The 26,185-nt window shown below is 41.7% G+C and overlaps 1 protein-coding gene across 5 annotated transcripts in view; it reads right to left on the bottom strand.

The window, feature by feature from the left end:
* GBF1 (golgi brefeldin A resistant guanine nucleotide exchange factor 1) overlaps nt 1-26,185 on the bottom strand; it is a 98,760-nt gene that overhangs the window by 5,156 nt on the left and 67,419 nt on the right. For 3 of the 5 annotated variants that reach the window (XM_071438993.1, XM_071438995.1, XM_071438996.1), the window contains 25 exons: nt 22,903-23,038; nt 21,428-21,657; nt 20,747-20,915; nt 20,359-20,570; nt 19,622-19,720; nt 19,033-19,227; nt 18,528-18,714; nt 17,904-18,044; nt 17,274-17,362; nt 14,110-14,312; nt 13,571-13,694; nt 13,149-13,274; nt 12,475-12,557; nt 9,983-10,219; nt 8,977-9,070; nt 6,223-6,399; nt 5,687-5,751; nt 5,462-5,585; nt 4,813-4,884; nt 3,848-3,942; nt 3,248-3,401; nt 2,809-3,031; nt 1,388-1,551; nt 833-1,079; nt 250-449 (listed from right to left, as the gene is read on the bottom strand). In XM_071438993.1, the coding sequence (XP_071295094.1) occupies nt 250-449; nt 833-1,079; nt 1,388-1,551; nt 2,809-3,031; nt 3,248-3,401; nt 3,848-3,942; nt 4,813-4,884; nt 5,462-5,585; nt 5,687-5,751; nt 6,223-6,399; nt 8,977-9,070; nt 9,983-10,219; nt 12,475-12,557; nt 13,149-13,274; nt 13,571-13,694; nt 14,110-14,312; nt 17,274-17,362; nt 17,904-18,044; nt 18,528-18,714; nt 19,033-19,227; nt 19,622-19,720; nt 20,359-20,570; nt 20,747-20,915; nt 21,428-21,657; nt 22,903-23,038 (3,846 nt within the window). The remainder of the gene's footprint in view (nt 1-249; nt 450-832; nt 1,080-1,387; nt 1,552-2,808; nt 3,032-3,247; nt 3,402-3,847; nt 3,943-4,812; nt 4,885-5,461; nt 5,586-5,686; nt 5,752-6,222; nt 6,400-8,976; nt 9,071-9,982; nt 10,220-12,474; nt 12,558-13,148; nt 13,275-13,570; nt 13,695-14,109; nt 14,313-17,273; nt 17,363-17,903; nt 18,045-18,527; nt 18,715-19,032; nt 19,228-19,621; nt 19,721-20,358; nt 20,571-20,746; nt 20,916-21,427; nt 21,658-22,902; nt 23,039-26,185) is intronic. The other 2 variants (XM_071438994.1, XM_071438997.1) reach the window with 1 other exon arrangement.

Raw genomic sequence — 26,185 nt, 5'->3', positions numbered from 1 at the left:
TCACAGCTTCAGACCTCCTCCTTGCTTTTCAGAGGACCTCTCTCTCCACTGCTATTCTGCTTTTGCCAGTACAAATTGCAGCCTTCCTCTTTCACTGCAGAACCACACATTACCCCATAGACACTCTCTGCCATCCAGTGCCCACTTATCCAGGATGCAGCCTTCCCTTTCCCCACAAAGAATTCCAGTGATTACCTAGCCAGGCCCTAAGAATGGGAAAGGAGAGGAGGAAATCCTTGCTATACTTACGTCCTGACTAACCTGTAAAGACACAGTGTGGTAGCTGGCAGGGATGCTCTCGTCCTCGTCTTCATCACTGTGTGTGTGCGCCTGGTGCTGGCTCAAGACCCGGGATCGCCGTGTGGAGCTGTCTTTGGGCTTTTTTTTTAACCGACTGGATTTACTGTCATACCTGTGGCTCTTCCCCCTCTTCTCCTGGGACTTGTAGCCTAGAGCGTAAAAGGCAACAACATTCCGTATACAACAGTCCACTGCAAAATGTTCTGCTTTTCAACACACAGGGCAGCCACCTTTTGATATCCCCAGCAAAAGGTCCTGTCCTCTGAAATGACCACTACCTGCTTGAAGTGCCCCATAGGAACAACTTCCTGCAAGAGCTGATACTGCTGTCTCCACATCAACTCCAGACCTCCCCTCCATCCCAGGGAGGGGGATAAGAATAAGGTCCCTGCTGCTAGGAGACAGCACACTTTTATCCTGGTAGACCATTTTCTTTGGGTTGGGGACTCATTTCATGACAGTATACTTCACACTGCTTGCCAACTGGCCACCCCAAGCTGAATCCTGGTTGACAAGTGAAGGGCCATCTTACCCCCATTCAAGCTGGCCTCCACGAAGATACGTATTGTTTTGACACAGAGTTCAAAGTTCTCAGGTGTAACATGGGCAGCATCTCGCACGATGAAGGACAGGGACTCCACACATTTCATGAGAGACTTTGTGTCATGTGGGCCCAAATCCAGCCCCACCGTCAGGCTGTACTGGTTGACGAGAGGTGATGGACCCAGTCTGCTGAGCCCAGCAGTGGATCTGGAGTTGTCGATGTCATCTTTCCCCACCTACAGGTCACAGCAAGCAGGTAAGCAGGAGAGGGTAGCATAACGAGAAGCATCTCATGCTCACACTGAAAGGGCCTTTCTTCAGAAGCCCACAGGTAATGTTTCTGTATGGTCCATTCCCCTTTCTTCCTCATTTGCCTCAAAGCTTTCTCTTTTCCATCTGTGTCTCTCCCTATCCTGCCTTTACATTATAAGCTCATCTTAACTCTCTTTTCTACAGTCATTCTTTCTCTCACTACCACACCCTCTGCTCACAACCACGGTAGAAGTAGTCCTCTTTGGTCACCAGAAGCCCACTGGCTACTCACCACTAGCCAGCCACTGTTCATGACGTCCACATCCGTGACCGAGCGATGCATCTTGCCTGGCTTCCCGTGGTCTGTGTACACCTCGGAGTCAGAGGTGTAGCCACGGTCCAGGCTCGTGTCACTTGGGTGATAGGAGGAGGACACCTCGCTGTCTGATTGAGCACCTTTAAGACAAAAGACATGGGGTTTAGATCAAAGCCAAATCAAGAACTTGCAAGAGTAGCTGTGGATAAGGGAGTAGCAATCCAGATCAGCATTGACCAGGAACCACAAGTGGTTATTAGTATGTTCTACACCTGTCAGATCTACCTGCCCTGACATTTAGGATAACCTTAAATTTCACACGTCTCAAGAGAGAAGTCCTTGCAAGGGACAAATTTAAGTTACTGATATGTTATTTAGAAGTAAAAACTTGTTCTCTCCATTGCTCAACACCATCTAGAAACTCATCAGCAGATAGACAGACTTTCTGTGAACAGAGGGCACCAAACATTTTCAGGAGGTAGAGAACTAATGTTTTGACTTGTGCCAAGTCAAGCAGTTTGCTCTATCAAAGACAGAAGTGGTAAAAAAAAGAAAAAAAAAAGGAAAAAATAAAGGAGAGAGAAGAGGAGACAGCTCTGCATTAATCCAGGGAGCAAAGTCCATAAGTATTTTTAAAAATCATACTTCTCCCATCTGTCTAGCACAAAGCATCAGTACCTATTAAAGAAGTTCTAGAAAAGCAAAGAGAAAAAAAATAAAAATAAAAAAAAACTCTAGAAAATTCCTTTATTGCTCTTTGCTTTAGAAGTCTGAAGACATCACCTTCAAATATCCTGACAGCTGGCTAAAGCAAAACGGAACAATTTGCTGAAAAGACCTCCTTTCTAACACAGTCAAGAGAACTGAGAAATACTGCATTGGTCTTGTGGGAATGGTTCTGGCAACTATTAATGCAAATGGATCTGGAAATACAATTTTAAAGAACAACTCATTTTATGAGAACCTTAAAAAATGGACAGAAAAGAGTCGGTCCCACAAAAGAAGCAAATATGACAGGAACAGCAGCTGGGTTTACATTACATGCCCAGATAAGAGATTACGATACCCAAGGCACCAAACCACAACCAGCAGAAAATGCTCCTTAGGTAGAGCAAAGACCTCCTACAGCTGCCAGAACTGATATCAGTTTTCCTCCCACCACCCCCCAGGGACTAGCACCTGGATTGCTGCTCACTGAGTAGGAAGAGATGGCAGAATAGGGACAGGAACAGACCATGAGGAGTGAACAGCAGGTGCTGGTCTTTAATCTTGCTAATGTAGTTTAATATCAGCTTTGTTTTCTTGCAGTCCCCTTTGCTAATTGAAAAGCTTGAGGAAGCAGCTGCTTATCTGGCAGGCAGGCATCAGATTTCCTAGCAAAAGCTGGCCTGTCTTACCTGTGTCGTTATCTGCCCTTGCTGTAACCTGCAGGGCTGCGGGTGGCTTCACCCCAGACCCGATGCACTCCAGGAGGGTGAACAGCGTGTACCAGTCATCCCCAGAGTGAATGTTGGCAGCATTGGTCTTCAGGAGTTCATGGAGGCCATAGGCAACCTCATGGCTAACTCTGGACAGCACATTTGGCTTCATCATTAGTAAGATACGTAATGAGAGGAGAACCTGGCCACAGAAGGAGACAAGAATAACAGACCCTATTACTTACACTCCATTCTCTAACAATGTACTCCTTCATATATTAGAGCTAGTTACAATTGCTGTTTGTTGTTACCTGCACCACGAACAGGTTAAATATGGGTCCATCCAACAGCAACTGGTTTCCTGTGTCACAGGGTACAGCCACAAAACCCCAGTAACTGCCTTTCAAAAATCCCTTACCTGTGCACTGATCTCATCTCGACGGAGCAGTCGAATGGCCAGCCTCAGCAGCCCCACCACTGCCCTCTCCACCAAGAAGCAGAACTCCATAGCATGGATACAGAGGTGATAAAGGTGGTCTCGGACAGTTTGCCAGACACAGGTCACACGGTCCCTAGCCACAACAAGGAGGAGGGAAAGGGTAGAACGAAAGGACACATGAGACAAGCAGGATCCAGCAACCCCTCCCACAACTCCAGACAATCCACCATTTCTTAACTTCAACAAAAATTCCAGGTGGGAGGTACAAGAACAGACACATTGAAACAACAAAATGATCAAACTTCTTACTCATTACTTGCAAAGCAATCAGGTGGGAGAATTCTCCCTCTGGAGTTTAGTTTATATTCTCCAAATTTCAGGATATCAAGGACTAATTCATGAGCTAATAGCCTTTCTATTTGCACATGCTACAGTGGAATTGTTAAGCCCTGAAATTACAGCCACATGCTGCTTCAGCTGGTGAATCACATACATAAGGAATTCATTCCCTGGACCCAGGCAGCAGCTGCAGTAAAGCAGGGACATTACAGTGAATGTGCATTTATTTCAAGGTCATACCTATTCTCTAGAACAATCCGCAGAAGCATCTCCAAGCAGAAGGCTGCATCTTCTTCATCATATGTCTCCTCATCAGGAGTCACAGAGATTAGAGCCTGGAATAGCCATGGTATTTTTATGAATCACAAGCTCCCAAAAATGGGGAACCAACAGAATGCTTTGAGTCTGGCCAAAACTGTACTCTGCCTAGTGAGGTCACGCATAGTCAAAGGCAATGGATAAAGGTCAAGTTAAATTGATCGGAAAAATTAATTTTTTTTCTTATGCAAAATGCAATATGAACTTAAAAGATGTTAAACTCTGACAAAGTGTCTCAGATGAAGAGGAACTGATATCCAGCAGTTTCTTGCTAATAAATATGTGAAGTACAGAAAAAGCAGGCATACCTGAGAATGACTACAAATACTGGAGTTATGTTCTCAAGCCATCGGCTTGTATATGAAGGGAGAATTCCTGACAATCAGAGTAGGAGCACAGTGCTCCCCCAGAACTAAGATGACACTCCCCCAGGGAGATTGAGCTTCTCTAGCCCAAAGGCTAATGTGTCCAGCCTTATTATATCTCCCATAGCAGGCAGGTACCATACTACTTAGGGACACACTGTCAAATATTTCTGTAGAGCTCTTGCCTCTAGAGTGGCCTTTTCGAATTCTCTCATTAGGTACACAGCACATTTGAAAATCTTTAAGCTTTGGCACAGAACTACAAATACTTGCCAAGAGTTCTCAAGGCTCTTAGAATGCATTCCACAATTTAATGTTTTCTTCTACTGCCAGAGCAATTTGTGTCTGCCAGCACAGAAGCAACTTTTAACAGGTGAACTAAAAGCTAGGTTCACATCCCAAATAGTTCCAAGACCTCCTCTGAGGACAGAGGAGTTAAGTGAGTACACAGCACATATCCACTATTATGCATAGCACATTTGTTCCACTGCCACCCAGTCCCTTGCCCAATATCTCTCTCACCTTCATGAGCTCCTGGAGGGATTCAAGTTGGAGAAATTTGCTTTCTGTGATCAACTTCTCAGGATCACATTGCTGCAAAATACAGAAAAGACAACTGTGCATCTAGGGGTTGTGGAAGGCATACAAACAGATCTTCCAGAAACACATCATGTTCACAGGAAAGACACAGATTGTTGCTATTATCTGGAAGAAAACTCCTTCCAACTAGTTTGCTCTTTAACATCAGTTACTTTTAACAGACCTCATCTGTGCTAGACAGATTTTATCAGATGACTCCTCTGGCCACACAGTGGTCAAACCCCAGGTTCAGATTTTGTCGGCACCATATACCTTTACACTGTCTTGGAAAAGATTAGTTGTTTGAGAATTCATTAACTTCTCTTTAAATATAGGACTGTGATGCCCAGGGCAGATCCCAGCCTGAGGAATCATTCCTGTTTTGATGTGTTAGTACCTGTGTGCACAGCAGCATAAAAGACCATTTAGCTGTCAATCCAGATATGCTCCTTTGTAGATTCTTTCAGTTTTTAAGTCTCCTGTTACCTGCAATACTGCCAAGCAGCATGCATATTTATACTTCTGTTGCCTGTTACCCACATAGTACTGTCACCAAGAAAAAAACCAGATTCTTCTACAGCCTATAGGTTACCTTTATGCATTCCAAAGCTGCTCGCTTTGCCTCTTGTGTTTCCGTAGATGGCCCTCTCATACCAGATTGCTCTGTCCCACTGAGGGTGAGCCAGCTAACAAAACTCAGTACTGTTGATTCACCACTGCAATTCAGAAGACACCAGCATCAGTAAGTAAACAAGAAATCATATTATTTTCCAACCTTGGTACAAAAAAGACTGTCTGGGACATCTATGCCACTCACCGGTTGGATGGTGTCTCCTCACGCTGAAGATAGATTTTGCCATTAGGATCCACAAAGTCTTCAACCTGGAACATAGACCAGGACATGCATATGACCTCCCCAACCCCATTATATTTCTCTTAGTGATGAAACACAATACCAAACAGCCCATACAAGAGCAGTCAAACCCAGCTCTTCACCACACTATCCTGTCAGTAAAGTGCCACTCGCATCTGGTAACACCAATGCAGGGCTCTAGCACTTCATGCCTATATGCACGTCCCTCTTCTGCACAACATTCAAAATCTGTTCAAGTAAAATAAATGCTGGCATTCCTCAAATCTAACAAGAAATAAAATGAGAAAAAAAGAAACAAGCTACAAAAGAAGCTGCACACAACTTGAACACTAAACCTTTCACAGGCTTCCAAGTTCTGTACATTACCAAAAGCTAGGCCTTCGCAAGAGAGCTCTCTTACTTTTGGAACTGGCTGTATGAAAAGCCAGCTTCCCACTCTCCTAGCTCTTCAGTTATCCAGCCAGCCAGCTAATTATTACCTCCACCATGGCCTTGGGCAGCAGCTCTGCTCGGAAAAGCTGTAGCATGGCCTCCATGATGTTTTTCCAGCCCTCTCGCAGAATGTCACCATGGCGATGGGCCAAGTGAAACACTGTCTTTGCTGCAATATGGGCCTTGGGATTACTTCCAAAAACAGTGGGCAGGTTCTCAATAGACTGCAGGAAAGAAGAGGCGGTGGCAATCAGTCAGAAAGAGATGTTTTCTTTTCAACAGAAATTAGGGCAGATGCTTCAGAACTGGTTATGGGAAAGATAACAATTCTCTTTATGATGCTTGGATAACTCCTCAGCTCACATTCTCTTTGCACATAAACAAGGACAAGGTAGCTTACCAGATACAATATAAATCACCGAACAACCTAGTTATAAACTCCCCAAGAATGACAACTCAGAACATTTTGAAAGTGCTTGCTGAAAACCCACTAATTTATCCTGCTACAGGAACTCAGCTCAAGATCAAAGTCTTCTACAAGAAGTACCACATCTCCTCTGGAAGCAGCAATTACTCTGCTGTGCTGTTAGAGAAGAAAACTGTGGCCAAAACCATTACTGACTTGCAAAATTACTCCTACCACTACCTAACAGCAAGATTCAAAGTAATTCAATCCTAACGGGGAGTCTCTGCCAATGATTGCTGTATCTCAAATCCTCATAATTTGTTCAATGCACACACAGCTTTTCAAAATACAAAAAGCCTGCTAAGTCATTGAAACCAACCATACACTGCCAAAGCAAGGAATAAACCAGCTACCATGTCAGCTAATACCAAACAGTGTAACATGCTCCATGATTCTGCAGTTACTTAAAATCATTGCAATCTTCCTTTTGAGAAAAGATGGGCTTTACCATTCTCTTGTTTACATGGACAAAATCCATACTTATCTCCTCACCAAGAATGGAAGAGAAGACAAGGGACTGAAGGAGTCAGTGTATCCTATCTCAGATTTGAAGTTCAGAAAAACTCTCCTGCTTCAGCCAAACTGATGGAAAAACTGGTATCAAAATGGGTCTTTGATTTAGAAGCAAACTCCATTAGACGTGCCAATCTGAAATCTGGCAGAAATGTAACAACCAATTTGGGTTTTTTCCATCGTTGCTATGGGGAAACTACATGAATACATGTATCTCTGCGGTGTCAGGGTGCAAACAGCAATATGCCTGGTTTTGCTCTCTGGCAAGAAACCATATCACTGAAAACCACACACACAGGTTTTGCTACTATTTACATACTGAGTCAGTATGAGTCTTAATTATGGATCAGGAAGTGGGGCACTCATTCTTCCTAATCACTTAAAGACCTTCCATGTTCCTTTCCATTTCCTTTCTTTCAATCAAAGTGGCCGTGCATAGCAACCGCAGTGCATGGAGAGGATGCCTGCTTTGACTCTTCAGTCCTCTGAAGATGGCTCTTCCTTCTCTCCTTCCTCCAGACTCTTAAATATTTGTTCAGTTATCCTACTGTCTCCAAGCCTTACAGGAATTTAGGACAGCAGAAAGTAGTCTATGTAATTAGAATCTGGCCAAAGATAAGAACTCAGCCTTCTTCAAATCCAGAAGTTCCTGATTCTATGTCATCATCAAAAGACATGCTTACTTGATTAACTCAGACCTCAGACTGCTCAAGATTCCAGTCTCTCAACTAGATGGGATACAGCTGGCAATAGCTGGTGCATCTGAGGGCTTAGCCTAGTCTAGTTGCTTCTGCTGTGTAAATCTGTGTCAAACTGTTTCATGGCAGACATTCTTCTGCTTGCATTACCTATTGGTAGTCTCAAGGTCTGGTGTGCCTGAGGATGATCAAATACTGCATCTTTACTGTTGTGAGCTGTGCAGGAAGAGGGAATCTAAAGCAAACCCTCTGCTTGGGATTTCTTTGTCTTTTAAAAAATTCACCTGTCTTGGCGTTTTTACTCCAATGTTTTCAGTCTTGAATTATCTTGTTTCCCTTTCCTATATGTGTGGCAATTCTGTTCTGCTCACTGTGGGTCTTGCACTGATTCTGAGAGCAATACTGTGAGATCCTTTGGGAGTTCTGACCCTTTACAGGAATTGCTGTCAACTACTCCTTAGCAGACAGCATGGTCTGCCCCACACTGTCTATTAAACACTGGGGAAAAACAGGTGGACATTGTAACACACAAATAAATGAGAGCAATAAAGCTTACAGTAACCACAGCACCTTGAATTTATTCTCACGGTACACCCCAAAGGAAGAGTCTTCAGGGCTTGCCAAATGTGGGGTTAACAGCTGATCTGATTACCACAGTCCACACCCCAACTAACAATTCAAAGCATTTGTTTTCTAACCCCTTTATGTTTATGCTGTGCATCTACATAGCTCCTACACTTTGGAAGTACATCTCACAAAACAGTCCCCCCCGGCACTGCATAAACCCTGTCATTGAAAAGTCAGTATCTGAAATGTATGAACTTGCTTGGGATCACAGGGAGACCTAAGTCTCTTCAGGTCAAATAGGTGAATAAAACATCAAGGCATTCTGCTCTGCACAAACTGATACTTGTGAGTAAAAGAAAATTTGCATATTTGAACCTGGCCTATGGAAGTCCCACTTCACTACACATTTCCCATTACTTCCTCCAGAAAACTCTGGGCAGGGGCTGATAGATACCTACAGATACAATAACTAAAATAAGCAAATATTGCTGCTTAACAGAGGAAGAGAGCTCCAGTGTAGTAGTAGTCATGCTTTTTTCTCCTCTTTGCCAACTTACCTCACTGCTGAGAGCTGTAAACTTGCAGAGAGAAATTATGAGATTGTCAAACACATCACTAAGGCCATAATGAGCAGAAATCATTGCACATTTCCTGGGGAAAAAAGAAAACAGAAAATAATGTACCAAGTCAGCACAGACAAGTCTGTCTACAGGACAGCAAATCTGAGACCCTCTCTGTTGACATTTTAGACCTTCCTCTCCACCCATTCATAATGAATGCTTATGTATAGAAGTCTACTATTATTGCTTAAATAAGCTCAATCCTTATCCATTGATACTGATACTTGCCTATGCTGATGCAAGAATCAATTTAAAGTGAGTCTAAACAGACAGCCCACTTGCACCTGAGCATTACATCCAACCTCCTGTCCTAACATAAGAGAGTTGCTGAGATTGGTGGTAGTGTTGAAGCCCAGTTTCCAAGATATCATGGCTACAGCAGTGTATTGACAAAGCATTACAACTATGCTTAAAGCATCCTTTGGTCTGATCTAAGCATGACCAAAGATCATTCCAATATAGTTGCTCACAGATCACAAGTTTTTGAGTACTGGTCATCTTGGAAGGAAAAAAGAATTCCCACATCCCATTCAGCCACAGCTATGGGATCATACAGTAGAAAGGTTTTGTTCCTACATGGAGATTTTGTCAGCATCACTGTGCCAGTTGAATGACTTCTCCCCCTCACTTCTAAACAGCCTAGTTGTGTCAGTAGGTCCTTTAAATGTAACCAGGTTGGAGTTTAAAAAGATGTGCCCCTGGGCACTTTAATTTATTACAACACAGCAGTCAAGCTAAACAGTGACTGGCAAGCCAGAGAGGCCAAAATGTGATGAACTGACACAAATGACAGAACACTAGACGATCACAGGTCATAAAAAAGTGCTTTTCAATTGCTAGGAAAAGCAACATTTGATTTTCACTGTGATGTCTCTCCAGCAGATAAACAGGATCCAATGGTCCCACTTTTATTCTTTTGGGTCTTTATGAAGGTAAGAGTCACCTGAAACCAGAGATAGCCTTCTGGATAATTGTTTCCTCTAAGCTCTTGTCAAAAACATAAGAAAGTGCTGCAATGGTGGGCCCCCATGTCATGGTGAACAGGTCATGGTCATAGCTTCCAGGAGGCACGTGGAGAAATATTCCCTCGTCAGTGGCACCACGATGCAGCAGGACATTCCAGATATAGTTTTCCTTCACCAGACCCGTTTGCTCTTCTGGCATCACTATCTCATCATTCCTACAAGGGAGGAAAGCAGAAAGATTGAATTTTTCATTCTGAGCCAAACCTAACATTTACACAGTGTCTTTCATTACGTAGTCCCAGGGCTAAGCAATACCTATTCTGGAATGATTTTGCCAGCTCCTGAAATATTCTGTTTTCCTAGGCCTCCCTGCTTTGCCTGCCCTTCCTAGATATTCTGAATATAAAGTCTAGTGGTTTTCAGAATCACACAGCAGCAACTGTGCAAAGTCAGTATTGAAGAAGCAGGTACCTACTGCTACAAGTGCAAAACACACCACATACTGCCATTAAATGATGGGAAGTTCTGGACAGCACAGTGGCAAAGCTTCAACCTCCATCCAACTCTCACTCTGTTAGAGTGCTCTCTTTGTATCATTATTCCCAGTTAAAATGAAATAGTTACATTGCTGCAGTCACCAGTAGGCAAGAGTATCTTTGCATAAGAATAATGGAAATATTCATATTTTGCCAAAATAAAATATTAGAAAGGAAAGTAGTATAAAATTAAAAATTAAACAAGAAACCAAAAGTAAGATGGGGGATTTATAACCAGGATACCACAGCTCCTTACTCTAACTAGGATGAAGCTATACAGTAATAAAACAATTATGATTAATGCCAAATACTGCTTGCAATCCTAGACTAAAAAACCTAAAGCAGAAATACATATTCTCTAGACTTGGTTATCAATGCACAAGAGAAAATCCTCTGCAAATGACCAACTAAGTGAACAAGAGTCTCAAAGCCACTAAGAATAGCAGATTACAGCCAATCTGAAGAGTTCTTTCTGCAACAACCAAAAATAACATGCTTCAATTGCCAAAGAGGCAATTTTCATGTGCTAACAACAACTATAAAACTGCTCCTGATTTATGCATGAGAAATAAGCTCTTCTCAGCTTCAGGTGCTGGCATATTTTGACAAGAGCTGTTATTACTGGGATAATATAGGGAAGTAAGTTTGCAGTAAACAGTGCATTATTTCTAAAATTTCATATATGATTGAAATTACCAGAAACAAGTGAATGAGTTTACTTGGAAAGTTTCAGGAAATGAAAATGTGGTCAAAAGTGAAATGGTAAGACCCTGAAGAGATCGCACGCTACTTCATACAGATGGCAGTGTTATTTTTTTCCCCTAATAATACAAATAAATATTCCTCAGTCTCAACTACGACACTGAGGCCATCTGAGATGGAGCAATACTAAAATGATACATCAATTATTCCAATCATAGAACATACTGGAAAAGCTGAAATATCTGGTGAAGGGGGGATAAAGGGAAACAGACTGGGATAGAGGCACTGGGTAACAAACATATGTGTATATGCTCAGTGTACTATTCAAAACATTAAGAACATCCTCAGGAGAGAGAGGCCAATCAAAATTAGAGCTCTGTTTGAAAGGTAGAGCTATGTCTTGAAGAACTTCCAGATATTCAGTAGAGGCATCACCCCACCTTCCTGGAGAAGGCTCAAAAGGGAGGGTCAGCCCAGGCACACTGCCCTGCTTCCAGCACCAGCTACTGCCTGCCCCTGCAGATGGAAATCAGCTGAGACTCAATCACATCCTGTCTCCTCAAAGATGTAATCCTCTCAGCTTCAAATTGGCTGGGCCTGGATTTATCAGTTTACTGATTTTTGAGCTATTATTAAAGCTTCCCAGCCAAAGCCAGCTTGTGCACTAAAGGGCCTCAGCCACCAGGAACTCTCCTCAAATACTGCTCTGTGTGCCAAGAGCTTCAGGGGTAGCAGAAGAGGCTGGTGCAGAGAGCAGCCTCATATGAAGACCTCAAAAGCAGAATATGTTAAACAGAGACATGGACACATTGTGTCAGGGCACAAGTGCTGCCCTGGGGATGAGATTATCTCTTGAACCGCATAAAAAAGTTCTAAAAACCTCTAAAGGTTCTCTAAAGGTCTGATCTAGAGAACAGAGCTTTCTTATATAAAGCATTTCACATGTGCTGGTCTTGCTCAGCCATTATTTCCCATATTCATAGAAGTAACATATTTTTTAAATTTATTTTAAGATCTGGATTAAACTACCATGGCAAAAATCCAAGATACAAATCCATGTGTAATTGCTGTGACAAGCTTGTTTACCACAACCCCACAAAGAGCTGGAATTTGGTCTGAGCCAAACAGGCACATGACTGGTGAGTCTCTCTCCATACTCTCCAGGTATCTCACTGCCCCAACAACTCTGCTTTGCTCTCTGAATACATGGAGATGGGCAGGTTGAGTCTTACTTGATGGCATGATACATGTCTTCCAGGATGTCCTGTTCAAAGTCTTTGCCTCCATTCACACCTTTCAGGTTCTTCCGAAACTCCTGAAAAAAGTTACGCCAGTATTAATTCCTGGTATCTTCAACTTTAACTGTTTGGCTAGGATCAGTACTCCACTTGTTTTTCACGGGGCCAGGAGATTTTCCTGCATTCTTCAACATGCAGACTCAAAATTCAAAGCTCAATTGCTATTCTTAGTGGGAGTAGTGTGCAGCATCTCCTGTCTATGCTCACAAGGAAAGAGCAGAGACACAACACATGCTTAGCTGAGGCTGGGCATCAGAATAGCAGGCCTGTACCACTGCACTGGCGCTCAAATGACTTGAGCTCCGTAGAAGCCCACAGCAGTAGAACAATATTCTCTATGTTACTATGTCTGAGGATGCAGATTGCTCACAGAAACACAAGCCTCTTGAAGAATTTGCTAAGTTTTCTGGGAAGCTCCTATTTCTTCAGGCTCTCTCTTGCCTACAGCTGCTCTCTTATATTTTACTCAGCTGTAGTGCTGCACTCCAGCTTACTGTGTACGTGAGTGAAGGAGGCCAAAGAAAAGAGACAATGCCACTGAGATAAAAAGAGGCACTACACTGTTTTCAAAACCAGAGAAGACAGATGCCTGCACTGGCAACACCCACCTCCAGAGTCATTGGGACATTCTGCTTGCGGACGTTGTGGTTGTGCTGATCAGTGTTCAGCATAATAACTGCATAGGCCAGGGCAAAGCAGGCATCACTATTAGCAAACGGAGACCCGTTTGATTTCTGAAAGGTAAATATATGCACAAATGAATCCTACAGGAACAATGATAGCAGTCACTAAAACAGCCATTTTCCTAACCACAGTACTGAATCATCTCTGGGACAAACAAAAATCCCAGGTTCTGGCTCCAGCTTCTAAAAAGCAGCCCAGGAATCTATTTACCCCTGCCAGCTCCTACGAAACAACAGCTGCTGCTTGCAGAGCAGTTATATAGGCCATTTGATCTGACATGTCCACCATGGCAAGCAGATGGACAAGAAAGCTCAAAACTGTGTTCCTTCTGCCACCAAGTACACACCCTCCAATGTTCTGTGAAGGCTTCTAACAGTCTCTGAATTACAGGTGCCTCTCCTGGTAATCTAAAGGCCTCTAGATAAAGTCGTAAAGCTTCATCCAGCCTTAAACCTTGGAAGCTGAAAGTCCTGCAAAAACAATGAAATGCAATGAGAAGCTGAAAAAGGATAGGAAAGGTAAGATAAACTTAATAACTACAATCTTGTTTGCTTAGACAGTAGAGAGGAGGGTGAGGAGAGAAGAAAAGAAATATACCATGAACAGCCAAAAACAATAAAGGAGAGTCAACAATCTTACAAGTGATTATGCAATTGTCTCTCCAGTCTTCATGGAAACTGGCCCAGCTGAAAGGCACTTGAATATCATACATATTTAAGGTGTTAACATATGCAAGAGACACACAGAATTAAGGCATGGCAGTACAGAGAGAAGCAAGTGATAGAAGTCCAATGCCTCCAGGAACTACTATTCTACTGCTTTTTTTATTATTAAACTGTTAACTTTCACTGTTTCCTGACTGAAGAGATTCAGAAGCACACTCACCCCACAAAGCTTTCCAGCAAGTCTATGTTCTTACGGTCACTCACAAATTCCCCAATCATCTTCTTGTCCAGGCGAGGATTTTCCCGTAACCACCTGGCCACTTCATTGTTGTCAATGGGGGTGGCAAGAAGGTTTTTCTCCTGCAGAAACTGGATCCCTTTCTTTGGTTTTTGGTTAAACTGCTCTGTGCCGGTTATCAGGAGCTGCAGGAGACATTCTGATAATTACAGCTTGAAGTGCATTTCTTATTTTAGATCGTTTTTGGCATTTGAACCAAAAACAAAACAGAAGAAAAATCAGCCTTAGCATGATCAAGTTTACTGTACTGTGTAATCCAGGAAAAAGGCTAATGAAGGACAGAAAACCTGCATTCATCACAAGGTTTTACCATCAAATAGTACTGGACAGAGTAAGCATGAGCTGCCATCTCTGAAAACCTTTAACGTCTAACCAAGCAATAAGCTCTGCTGCTTCAAATGCCTCACCTGCTCTCATTTGTAAACACAGCAGATAAACCCCAGACACGTGGCAAGATCAGCCCTACCCAGTTACAACAGCAGCACTGCTCTATTGTCCTCTCCTGTCCCTTTGGCTCCAGGTTCTCATAACGACCTCACCACTAGGAGTCAGGCAGCAAGAATCCTCAGCACTTATTCAACATGTGGCAGAGATGGTCCCAGGAACATCTGGTATTCCAACCTGACAAGGTTATTTGTAGGGTGGGAAGAGCAGATACATATTTGGTTCTGAAAGGAAGTCACCTAATCTGCCCTCCTAGGAAACTAGAGTGTACCATAGTCACAATGTAATAAAACAACTAAGAAAGGGTTAACTGAATGTTCTTGGTGCTGTTCAGAAAAACCAAAAGCACAAACAATGGTATGAACTTTACTAAGGAACCAGAATAAATGTCAGTTCCCTGTTAGCTCCTATCATGATCAGACTGCTAGCAATGACCTAGTGAACTAAATTCGTGACCATCATGATTACTACCTCCCCTGGGTTTCTCAGTATCTCAGAAGCCACCAACCCTCTGGTCTCTGCTTCCCCTGCCTGTGTGAGCATCCTCAAAACTGCAATGAAACACAGACTCTGAAACAGCATGGAATGCACAAAGACCCAGTGAGGCCATAATGAAAGAATAACCATGCACTGCCCTGGTCTAACAGGTCTGAAGGGACTGTATAACACTGGCAGCATTTCTCTTCAGCTGTAAATCCTGAAACCCAAGACCAGGGTTATTCTATGGACTGGTTGAGTCCACAGACTTCTTAAAACCACTTGAAAGGAGAATTGACTGCTGGCAATTTGCAGTGCATTTACAATCATGTCACTCTTGTGCTTCTGAGCTTCTGGTCATCACCTTTGGAAACATCAAAGAAAGCTTTCTGTTTGATGCACAATTTAATTTCTGCTTTTATTTAGCTTTTTTCTTCCAACTGTGGTAATGTTTAGTACTTCAGAGGTTAAAGGAGGTAGAACATGCTGGTGCAAGGTCAGCATCAATATAACTAAAGCTGAGTGTTTGGTGTGCCCTGTGTATGTGCTTAGGATGAAACCACTAGGAGATTTACAGTCAGAGAACAATTTTCCCTAGGCAAACTTGGAGATTTATGAACATCTTCCTGCCCCCTACTCTTGATTTCTTCTAAACTTGTTTTCCAGCAGAGAAAAGCCAGAGTATTACCAAAGGTTTTCAGTTAGAACAGAGGAAGCACTATGCCAGCTCCTTTCTCAACAATGGACTTTCACAGAGTCCATCAAGCAAAGTTGCTATGAAAGCAAGATTTAAGGCAAAATTCAGTGCTTCCTTTGAATACTGCGCTGATAATCACTTCCCTCCACTGTCCCTGTGGCTGGGGAAACCAGTTACCATTACCCCACTGCAGCATTGTGCTGCAGGTAAAGAAAAAGATTTCCAAGTACTGCAGTAAACTTGCTAGAGAGAAACCAATGCTTTAAATTACACTCAGATCCAGATACTGCCAGAGTGGATCACAAAGCACAGATTAGTATGACAGCAGAAGAAAGGGATGTATTGTATTTTCTTCTGATTAAGTAAACAAATATGACCACCAAATATTTCTGATTAAGTAAACAAATATGACCACCAATCCCTTATAAAAATCTAAAATAAAACCACCTATGCTGGAGAGAGAAGCCAGAAGCCTTTTAGTCAGATACAAATAAAAAACCCTCTCTCTTTTATCACCAGTGAATACTTCAAAGACATTAATTTCTTTTCTACTATATCATCTCCTTACCCACAACTAGTATGGCCACTCAGATTTCATCCAGAACATGCACTATTTTCATATTGAAATTTAGTAAACTCTCACACCTGAAATGAACCTACCTCATGCATATGTTGTGCAAAGAGAACAAAATATTCAAGAACATATATGAATGAAAAAAAACCTCAAGAAATGCACCACAAAAAAACCCGAACAGCCCCATGTAACCCCTGGGGACTTAAGATATATTCATCCAGTGTCTCTGGAGGTGAAAGAGCAGGCCAGTACCAGGTATTTGACACAGGACAGCAGATAAATACAAAGCCATTAGCATGGAGTACCTTTATCAACACTAGGCCTAGACTGGACCCACTAAGGGAATGGAAGAGTTGTATAAAGTTCAGACTGTAACTTGGACTAACGAGTTTCAAGGAAACAGACTATGAAAACAAAGAATGGCTTTACCACAATCAAAACAATCTTTTTGGTCATCCTTTTGACAAAGCAAACATAGGAATTACCAAATCAGAACAGCAGACCAGTTAATTTCTACTACAGGCCTCTTGGCACGCTCCCAATTTACATCTTTGATAAGAGTAGTGAAGCTGCCCTTTTTGATCAAAGTACCTGATTATCTCCATATAATAAAAACTATATCCAGAGACTTTCCCACCCAGAAATCAGACGGACCTAGCTTACAAACTGTGCCACAAAATTTCTCAACAACTCCTGCAACCTTCAGCACAACTAAACCAGAACAGGTAATAATCATTGCTGTCTCTACAGTGTAGCCGGATTTTCAGTGGCTGACTCTTTAATTCTGATCAGCAGAACTCAACATTTCTGAGGTATGACCAGTCATGCAAAGTTCACATGGGATGGGAAATCAGAACACTCAAAGATCCACCTGTAGTCTATTTCAAACCATACCTTCTTTTTGTTCTTAATCTGCATAAGTTCCTGAGGACTTGGAAGGATACAAGAAAATCGAGTAGGTTTCCTGGGGATACTCTTCTCAGCTAGAATGACAAAGCATCAATACAGTCAAATCTATCCCCAGAGTAGCACCCAGGCATGAGAGTGTCCCATAATAACTTTCAGTCATGGAGCCTTTGCTGCAATATGCTGTCCTGCAAATGGCAGTCACACTTCAATTTAATTACTACATTCTTCCCACCCACATTTTCTTCAGCATAATTGCATAGTAGCTTCTTGCCCCAGACAATTTCACACAGCCACGAGATTTAATTTTCTAGCTATTTTGGCTAACTACATTACTGATTCCCTGGAGAGCCCCTATCTTCCTTCAAAACTCTGAGCACTGCTATGAATTCACACCCTTTTGACCCAAAGTGACCCATCAGATCTAACACCTCCCAGAATACATGCAACACCTGGCTGGCATAAACAGCACACATACAATAAACATACATTCAACCATATACCTCCTTCCAAGTCTGAGCACAATAGCTACAATGGTCCACACTATAGCAGGACCTGTCAGCAAATGTCAGGACCATTCTAGGATACAGACCCCCAGGGTACTGCCAAGGCTATTACCTGCTTCACTTCCTCCTTCCAGCTCCATGCAGCTCTCCTTCATCTGGTCAGCCATAAGGCACCCACTGGTGGGAGGACATGCCCCAGCTGCCTCTGAGACTGCACTAGAAGATTTTCCCTCACTGAATACCCTCTCAATATCTGTAGAAGTTAAAACAAACAAATAAGCAAGCAAACAAACAAAACCCACAAAAAAATCCCAAATCAAACATCCACACAGAAACAAACCCATAAGCCAAGGAAAAAAGCTATCAACAAAGAAATAATGAGCTGATCACTCTGAATTGAACATGTGCTTATTCAAAGGAAGGAACCTTCTAGTAACCATGACTTTGCAGTATCCTCAGTATTTTGTGTACATGAATTCCAATCCATGCCCTCATCCTGGTGTGATTGCCAGTCTTGACATGGCCTTTATATAAAGTTTTGTGAAAGACAAATTTTAATATCTGCAAATTTTACAAATAGCAAGGTTATTAACATCGGTGTGTAGTTATAAAATGTGTGACAGGAAGACTGAAAACATGTATTTAAGGAGTTTACTATGTCAGCAACCAAAATGAGATCTCCAAGTTTAGCACAAGACTAAGCTTAATATTAAAATATCAAAGAAAGGGTTCTTACTGTTACTTGTTTCTTTGGTGCTGTTGATGGTTTCTGGGCTGGGTTTGACAACTTCCTTCTCTTGTTGATGTATGTTACTCAGCACTTTGGCCTGGCAATGTGCCTCAGTGCTATCTATCACTGTCAGCAATGCTTCCAGAGACAGCAGATGGACAGTATACAGCTGTCCAGAAACTGGAAAGGCATTCTGGGAAATAACATGTAAGTATTAGTCAACTTTCACGTCTCTCTCACCATAACAGGGCAAGTAAGTTTTCCCCCACAACTTGGGGAAGGTAAAAAACTAGAAGAGAACACCCTAAGCTGTCTAGCTTGTATTTAATAGCTTATTTGCTCCGATATTATTAAAGCATCATGACTATTCTTTTTCTCTTTTGATCTCCAATGTTCAGTGCCCTTCCTCATCTCTCCAGCGCACTCCCCCTGGACCCTTTGAGCGCTCCCACTGTTCAGTTGTGCCCTGAGTCACCGGCTGCCCCTCCCTGCCCCTGCCCGGGTTCAGCACCTTGGAGAGCAGCTTGGTGAGCTCCTCGAACAGGTTGGCACAGTAGTAGTCGCAGTCATAGTTAATGTACAGCTCAGTCACAAAGCTGGGAATCCTCCAGAGCTGAACAATGGCGTCCAAAGCCATCTCCTTCATTTCATAGGGCATCTTTGGGTTTTCCACAGCGATTATTTCCATCAGCTTCTTGATATACATCTGGCAGAAACACAGGGCAGCTCAGTTTAAGGAAAGAAAAAAAAGCAGGACAGTGAATAGCTTTGAGGACTGCAGAGGGAGATTTAAGCTTCACCTTCCCCCATAACATTCCATCTTTAATGATGGCTCATTCTGAAGGAGGCTGTAAAAAGGTTTCAAGTTCTACTGGATCTACAGTTCTAAAAAACCAGTCTGAAGGCAGGCAGCACAGTACACCAGTCTCCAAGAGATTTGATTTTCCAACAGAAAAAGGCCTACACAGCCTACCCATAACACTGAGTCATTTATACAAACATAATTTGACACTTAGACTCTATTTTACTGTTCAGATGTATGCATTTAACTGAAGGCCAGCAAACTATTATGAGGCACCCAGTGATATCAAAAAACTCACCTCCAGCTGGAATTTCAGATGCTCTCTCATGCTCTCAAAGAGAAGAAAGCACACCCTGAGGGAGGCTGCATACAGATTGAGCCGTTCAACACTCAGTAGCTGAACAAGAATTACAAAGGCAAGTCATTATGTGCTGTAAGTAGCAGTACTAGGGCAGTGCAGGCATCACTTTCAACCAGCAAAGCTTCACACATTGCCCCCCATATCAATGACATTTTAAAAAAACAATCCCTTGTTCAACCTCCTGGTCCCCCTTTTTCTAGTGAGGATGAATATACTTAATTCTCATTTGTGTGTGGTAACATTTTACCTACTACAACTTGGCTCTTTTGTCAAGTCCAGAGACTCTTAGTGGTGAAGGAACTTGGGAGAAGACCTGCCTCTGAGATTAATAGCTTGGTATGCCCCAACAGTTCTGCCTACTACTAAGCTGATAACTTGCATCCATAATTACCACAAAACTAGTTATGTCAAAACACAGTGTTATCCCATAGTAACAGTTCATTCAAATCACACTCATCCTTCTTGGCCCTGGTCTGCAGAAAAAGAAAATAGCACGACAACCTCTCTGGCTTTGCAACCATTTGGTGCAATTCAGAACTCTCATTGCAGTGCAGGAGAGAGCTTGTTTGCAGACCTGCCAAAGCTCATCACACTAAATTTCAATACACTCTCTGATGGACATTCCTATCTGACTCCCCAGTGCCATGTTCCATGCGAGCACAAGCCAGACTCACTTGAAACAGGTGCCGGCACAGCTCCTCCTTCACAAGCCCCAGCAGGGACTGGCAGTTTGCGATGGGTGCAGACTCCAGGGCCACGGTCAGCAGCTGCAGCCCCATGTGGATCATCACCTCGGAGTTGTGGCGGTCATGGGGGTTGGTGAGCGAGATGAGGAAGCGGAACAGTTCTCTGATACATGGCAACCCATACGGGACCAGAGCTGCTCCTGAAGAAAAAGGAGAGATGAGCAATCTAAATTTGCTTTATGCAGTGCCTAGCAAGTGTTAAAAATTTAATTGTTACAGACCCACTAAGGAACAGGAGCTTATCAGCCTCTTAGCAGGAAGTGAAATAGAACAGTGGAAATGAAGCAGGGCTTCAGCAGCATTGCCCACCTCTCACCTTCTTTTTGGGAAGACTGAGTAAAACGCACTCCCCGGGGATTTACATAGTCCATGTCGTGAACTGAGGCAGAGTCAGAATGTTCTGCTACAGATGTGCACTCCTCTAGGACCTCAGGGATAGACTCAACAGAAGCTGACTGGACCTTCTCCTCCCTCAGACTTTCGTTCTTCATTGAAATGTCATTTGAGAATGAAAGAAGCAAAAGAAGAGTTAAGCACTAGACAAGTGAAAAAAAAGGTCTCATTTGTTTGCAGGTAATCTGTAACTATTAAAACAACACAGGTCACTAATGGAAGAGTTCCATAAAAACAAAATTTAAGAGAAAAGAGAGCCTCTACCTAAGCTGCAATCCTCTTTATCCTTCCACTTACATCAAGTTCTTATCTGCTTTATATAACTCTGGGTTGTGAGACTAAGGACTTTACCTCAAAAATACTCCCATAACTTATCAGTTCTTACTCCCTCTGAGGTAAAAAATTTTGCTAATTTTTTTTAAATGCTACACAACTTCAGCACACTACTTTTGTTTAAGCCTTCCTAGCATTTTTACCATTCAAAATCTCTGCAGCTCTGAAAGGTCCTCTGTGGCTCTATGATCCTTTCAATAGCATTACTGTTGTGGGGAGAAGTGATCATGCTGGTAGTTGGAACTTTTCTTTGCAAATTATATTCATGTACCTGAAGTTCAGGCTGATTTTGATTTTCAGTGACTTTGGCCTCATTTGAAGGTGTTCCTGCATTAAGTCCCAAAGAAGCAACTTGGTCCAAATCTGTCAGGTCTTCCTTGGATGTTGTCTGTGAGGACAACTCTAATCCACTGTCTGTAACAGGGCTGACCGCTGATGAAACGTTTTCTGAGCTCCCAGAGGAGCTGGGAGAAGGCCCATCTATGAAAGCAACTCCGCTTGCTGATGAGAAACAGAAGCAAAATGATTAGTATTGCTCTGTCCCTCAACACAAATTCATACATTAAACATAGCAACAACAAATTCTCTCACTGCTACTTCATAAATACAACAAATAAAAGACTACAAATAATCTCAGCAGCACACTAATGTGAGAACATAGATAAACTAAGACATCTCTTTCTAGGTATTAATGAATTAGATAGATGAACATTGGAGATACTAGCAGTTCTTCAAATTTAACACAATAGTTAGGGTCTAACTGACTCAGCAAATTAGCTAACTTATATACTTAGATAAAGGGTGCAGAGCATTTACATAAGAAGGAATCTGAAAAGTCTAAAAGGTGTACTTTAATACAATGATGCAACCACTTTAAATACCTGCATCAAGAATCAATCATTCCTTCAGAGCAAGAATTTTGACTTGATTCTAAAGCAGGACCGATATCTTTAATTCTTTCTAAACAAATGAAGTTGCATTACAATTCAAATGGATCTGAAATACAAGCAGTGAAGAATTTCTACCAAATTCTGCCTCTAAATATGAGACAGTGCTCCAAGAATCTAAGAATTCCTTATGGAATCACAGAATCAATTAGGTTAGAAAAGACCTCTGAGATCATCGAGTCCAACCTATGACCCACCACCACCACCATGTCAGCTAAACCATGGCACTGAGTGCCACATCCAGTCTTTCCATAAACTCCTCTAGGTGACTGCATCACCTCCCTGGGCAATCCATTTCAATGTTTAATCACCCCTTCTATGAAGAAATTCTTCCTAATGTCCAAGCTAAGCCTCCCCTGGAGCAGCTTAGGACGATGCCCCCTTGTGCTGTCACTAGTTGCCCTTGGCTCTCCTCTTGTCAGTGTTCCTGTTCTCAGTCTCTTCTATCTGCTGCATCCTTCAACTCCTCTGCACCACATGGCTGTCCTTAACCTCACCCACTTCTCCAGGTGTCCATTTTGTTTTGTCCAAACTACCCCTATGAGGCATGCTGAAGGCACAGAAATGCTGTTAAGCTATGTGCAGGGCCATGCCTTTCTCATCAATATGTATTCCATTTCCTGAAAACTCTTTCTCCTGGACCTGAAAAGCTATGATATGTTTTATTGCTACAGTAACTGAGAAGTATTACGAAAAGAATTAATGCAAAATAATATATTAGGAGAAATTAAATAAAGATAGATTCAAAAAAGCTCTAGCATGGATGCTGTCTGGTCTCTTGAAAAAGATTTCAACTTACCTGTAGTATTAGTAGCATTGCCTGCTGATGGCTCTGTCCCAGGAGAGACCTTAGTTACGTGTCGAGGAGGTCTAGGTGATCTCTTCTGCTTTTTCCATTTTGATGATTCACTCATTCCTCCAGCTCTCATTTTCAACTGAAAACCAATAATCATTAATATCAGTGCTGCAAAACCACACAGCATAATGGATTACACAAGCCAACTCACAAAGGCTACCTCAAAAACTTCAAAGTCTGGCAGTAGCACTTAAATATATCACACAAATTAATCAGCCCCTCAAAATCATGCAAACTACCCCTTGACTCCCCACACTCCACACCTAAATCAAGGGACAATTAACTCAGTGACTCTGCTATAATATATACTTAACAGTTCAATTATCACAACACCCCCTATTCCCTATCAATACCTCCCAACTTTAAATTAGGAAAAAGAATTCTCTTAGACCTACACATTTCACACATCTCTGCTTTTACCAAAGCTCCTAGACTTCCAAAGGGTATCAATTAAAGTATCTAAGTAAGCATTAGTCAAGTTTGACATGAAGCTAAAATGTCACCATCTATATATCAAGCTGGAAATGCAGCATGAGCATGCTGCAGCTCTGTCACTGACCTCTTGCCTCAATTCACTCTTCATCTTTGTAGCAATGCCATGCTCACATTCCTTTGTGCTCACTATTAACAAGTATTTCTAACACTTCACTTGCTACTGGTGCATGTTACACTGCAAACGCTACCTTAGCAATTTAGAAAAAAACCTTTCTCCTTTCATCTGCCTTCCGTCATTACTTCTCTTCTAAACCTAACCTTAACTCTTGATATCTTTGTTGACCAAGATTCTTCTTCTAGTTTGTACACAGAACTTTGATTGGGAAAAGAAGAACAAAACCAGGAGCAGGGCAGACTGTGCAGCACTTGCTGCACAGCACTGCTATTTCAGGCATGCAGAAATGCTCTAGAACTCCAGAAAAACAGTATGATATTTACTCACATGGCCAATGGCTCTGGCCAGCATGAAAACCAGTTCCTTATGACATAAGTTTCCTCCAAGTGCAGGATTGCATGTACTCTTGCATTTAGTAGCTGCAGGCAGCTTTTCTGATGCTGCCACCTCCTCAGTCTGAGTGCAAATTAAGCACTGAACAGGTATCTTGCATGTTGTGGAAACCATTCAGCAAGTTTCAGTACCAGGCCCTATTCAGTATTCCTCTTTGTAAATTTATGACAGTTATTTTATTTTGGCTAAAATACTCCTTATTTCTTATATCTCTAGCTTATGTAGAAGACAGCTATATTCTTTAGTCTCTTCCTTTTTCTGCAACTTAACTCCATCCAGCTACTACTACTCTTAAGAGCCAATAGATCTTCTAGGTTCCACTATTGTTCTTCCTTCTCTTTCCATTTTCCAGGTAGAATTCTAACTCTCTGTATATGGCCTCAGCCTGTATTTCTTCCCATTTAAACAAAGCTTGTCAAAATGTTATATCCCACTGCAGTAAACCATTTGTGTAACTTTTCTTCACCCCACAAGTTTTATTTGTTTGATGACTAATCCCTAGGTTTTAGCTATGCTACAGTTTCCTTGAGTGTGCTGATTAATAGGTTCAGAATTACTTTGCTCCTTGTTATTTCTTTCAAAGATTGCAGCAAGAATCTTCTAAATCACAGCTTCTGGCAAATACTTATATGACAAGCACACAGCTAAAATCAAATTTTGCAGATGTCAAAATGTTTTACAATGCTTATGGATCACAAACCTTTCATATCAAAATTACCAGCTTTCTCACCTTTCCTATTTATTCCTGCTTCATAGGGCTATATAAAATATGTCTTATTTTTGATTCTTGCCAATTTCTAAAATCTGAGCCTTAAATACCACCAATAGCTGCAATTATTAAAGGCTTAAGCTACAAATTAGACCATATAGTTTTATCTACCAGCTATTATAGAAACAGCTGTATTTTTTTTCTCATTTTTCAGTAACTTATACAGTAACATCTGAAGACTAGTGGTTCATTGTACCAAACTACTTTCATTAGGAAGGAAATCTGGAAGCATTATGTGTTAAACCAAAAAAAGTCTGTTTCACACAATTTCAAAACAGACATCGCTTCTAGCTACTAAAGCCAGTTATCATTATTTGCCAGGTTAAAAGTTACTTGCAGCAGGATGCAAAATTGAATCAGCAAAACGGAGCTGAGATTACTGATACAGGTTAGGCATGTACCACTCCTGAGAAACACCTAACATTTGAAACATTCTATCAGACAATGCAACCTCACAACTTAATTACTGTTTCTAATCTCCCCTTTCATACAACACCAAATACCACCTCAATTCAACACTAGCCCTTTCAAAAAACATTTTTCCTCAGACACAAAATCTACCCTCTGTGATTGTCCTGTGTTCCGTTTTAACTTCCAAGGTTTCATCTCAAGGGCCGTAAGATACAGGCCCATCTGTAATCATTCAATGAACCTGTGCCATCTTTTAGAGACTGAGTCACAACAGCTTCACATGGATGGGAAACAGTGTAGTCAGGCAAGCAAGAAGACTTACTTATCTTTAAAGATTCCAAAACATTTAATCAGACTATAAATCATTTAGACCAGAAGCTAAGTTTATTTGACCTTTTTAGGTGTTTTTTTTTGTTATGGTGTTTTTTGGGATTTTGGTTGGTGTGGTTTTTTGTGGGTTTCATTTTTTGTGGTTTTTCTTTGGGTTTTTTTTTTTTGTTTTTTTTTTGTTTTGTTTTGGTTTGGTTTTTTTGTTGTTTTTTTTTGTTTGTTTTTTTTTCAGGGAGTAGAGGGATGGGTGGGGTGAGATGAGATTACCCAGCAGGTCTTTTTCATCTCATACCATCCAATCTTCACATTCTACAAAAACAGGTATCCTTTTATTAGAATTACCTAGAAGGACTACATAGGACTATTTCCAATATAATTTTGCCCTCCCTCCTTTATATTTTGCTATCTCCTTTTGCTTCAATGCAGCAAATTATTGCACAGCTTTAAAAATTTGCAGAAGCGAACAGAAAAGCTTAATAAAAACATTTCACCAGTGTCAGGAGGCTAAATGCTGTTTTAACAAACAAACACTGACTTTGGGAATTCTAAAACAATACATGTATCAAAGGACAGCAAAGTAACATCATTCCTTCTGGATTTTCTTTGAATTAAAAGGTAACAATCTCACATCTCTTTGCTTTTAATGTTAGTATAAAAAAATGTAAAAACACTTGTACAGTTTGCCTTTAACTAAAGGAACTATTTCTAAATTT

This window comes from Agelaius tricolor, unplaced genomic scaffold, assembly GCF_023055355.1.
Source record: "Agelaius tricolor isolate 1412-34295 unplaced genomic scaffold, bAgeTri1.0.p SCAF_13, whole genome shotgun sequence".
NCBI classification, from domain to species: Eukaryota; Metazoa; Chordata; class Aves; order Passeriformes; family Icteridae; genus Agelaius; species Agelaius tricolor.
This window is presented reverse-complemented; position numbering and strand designations above follow the sequence as displayed.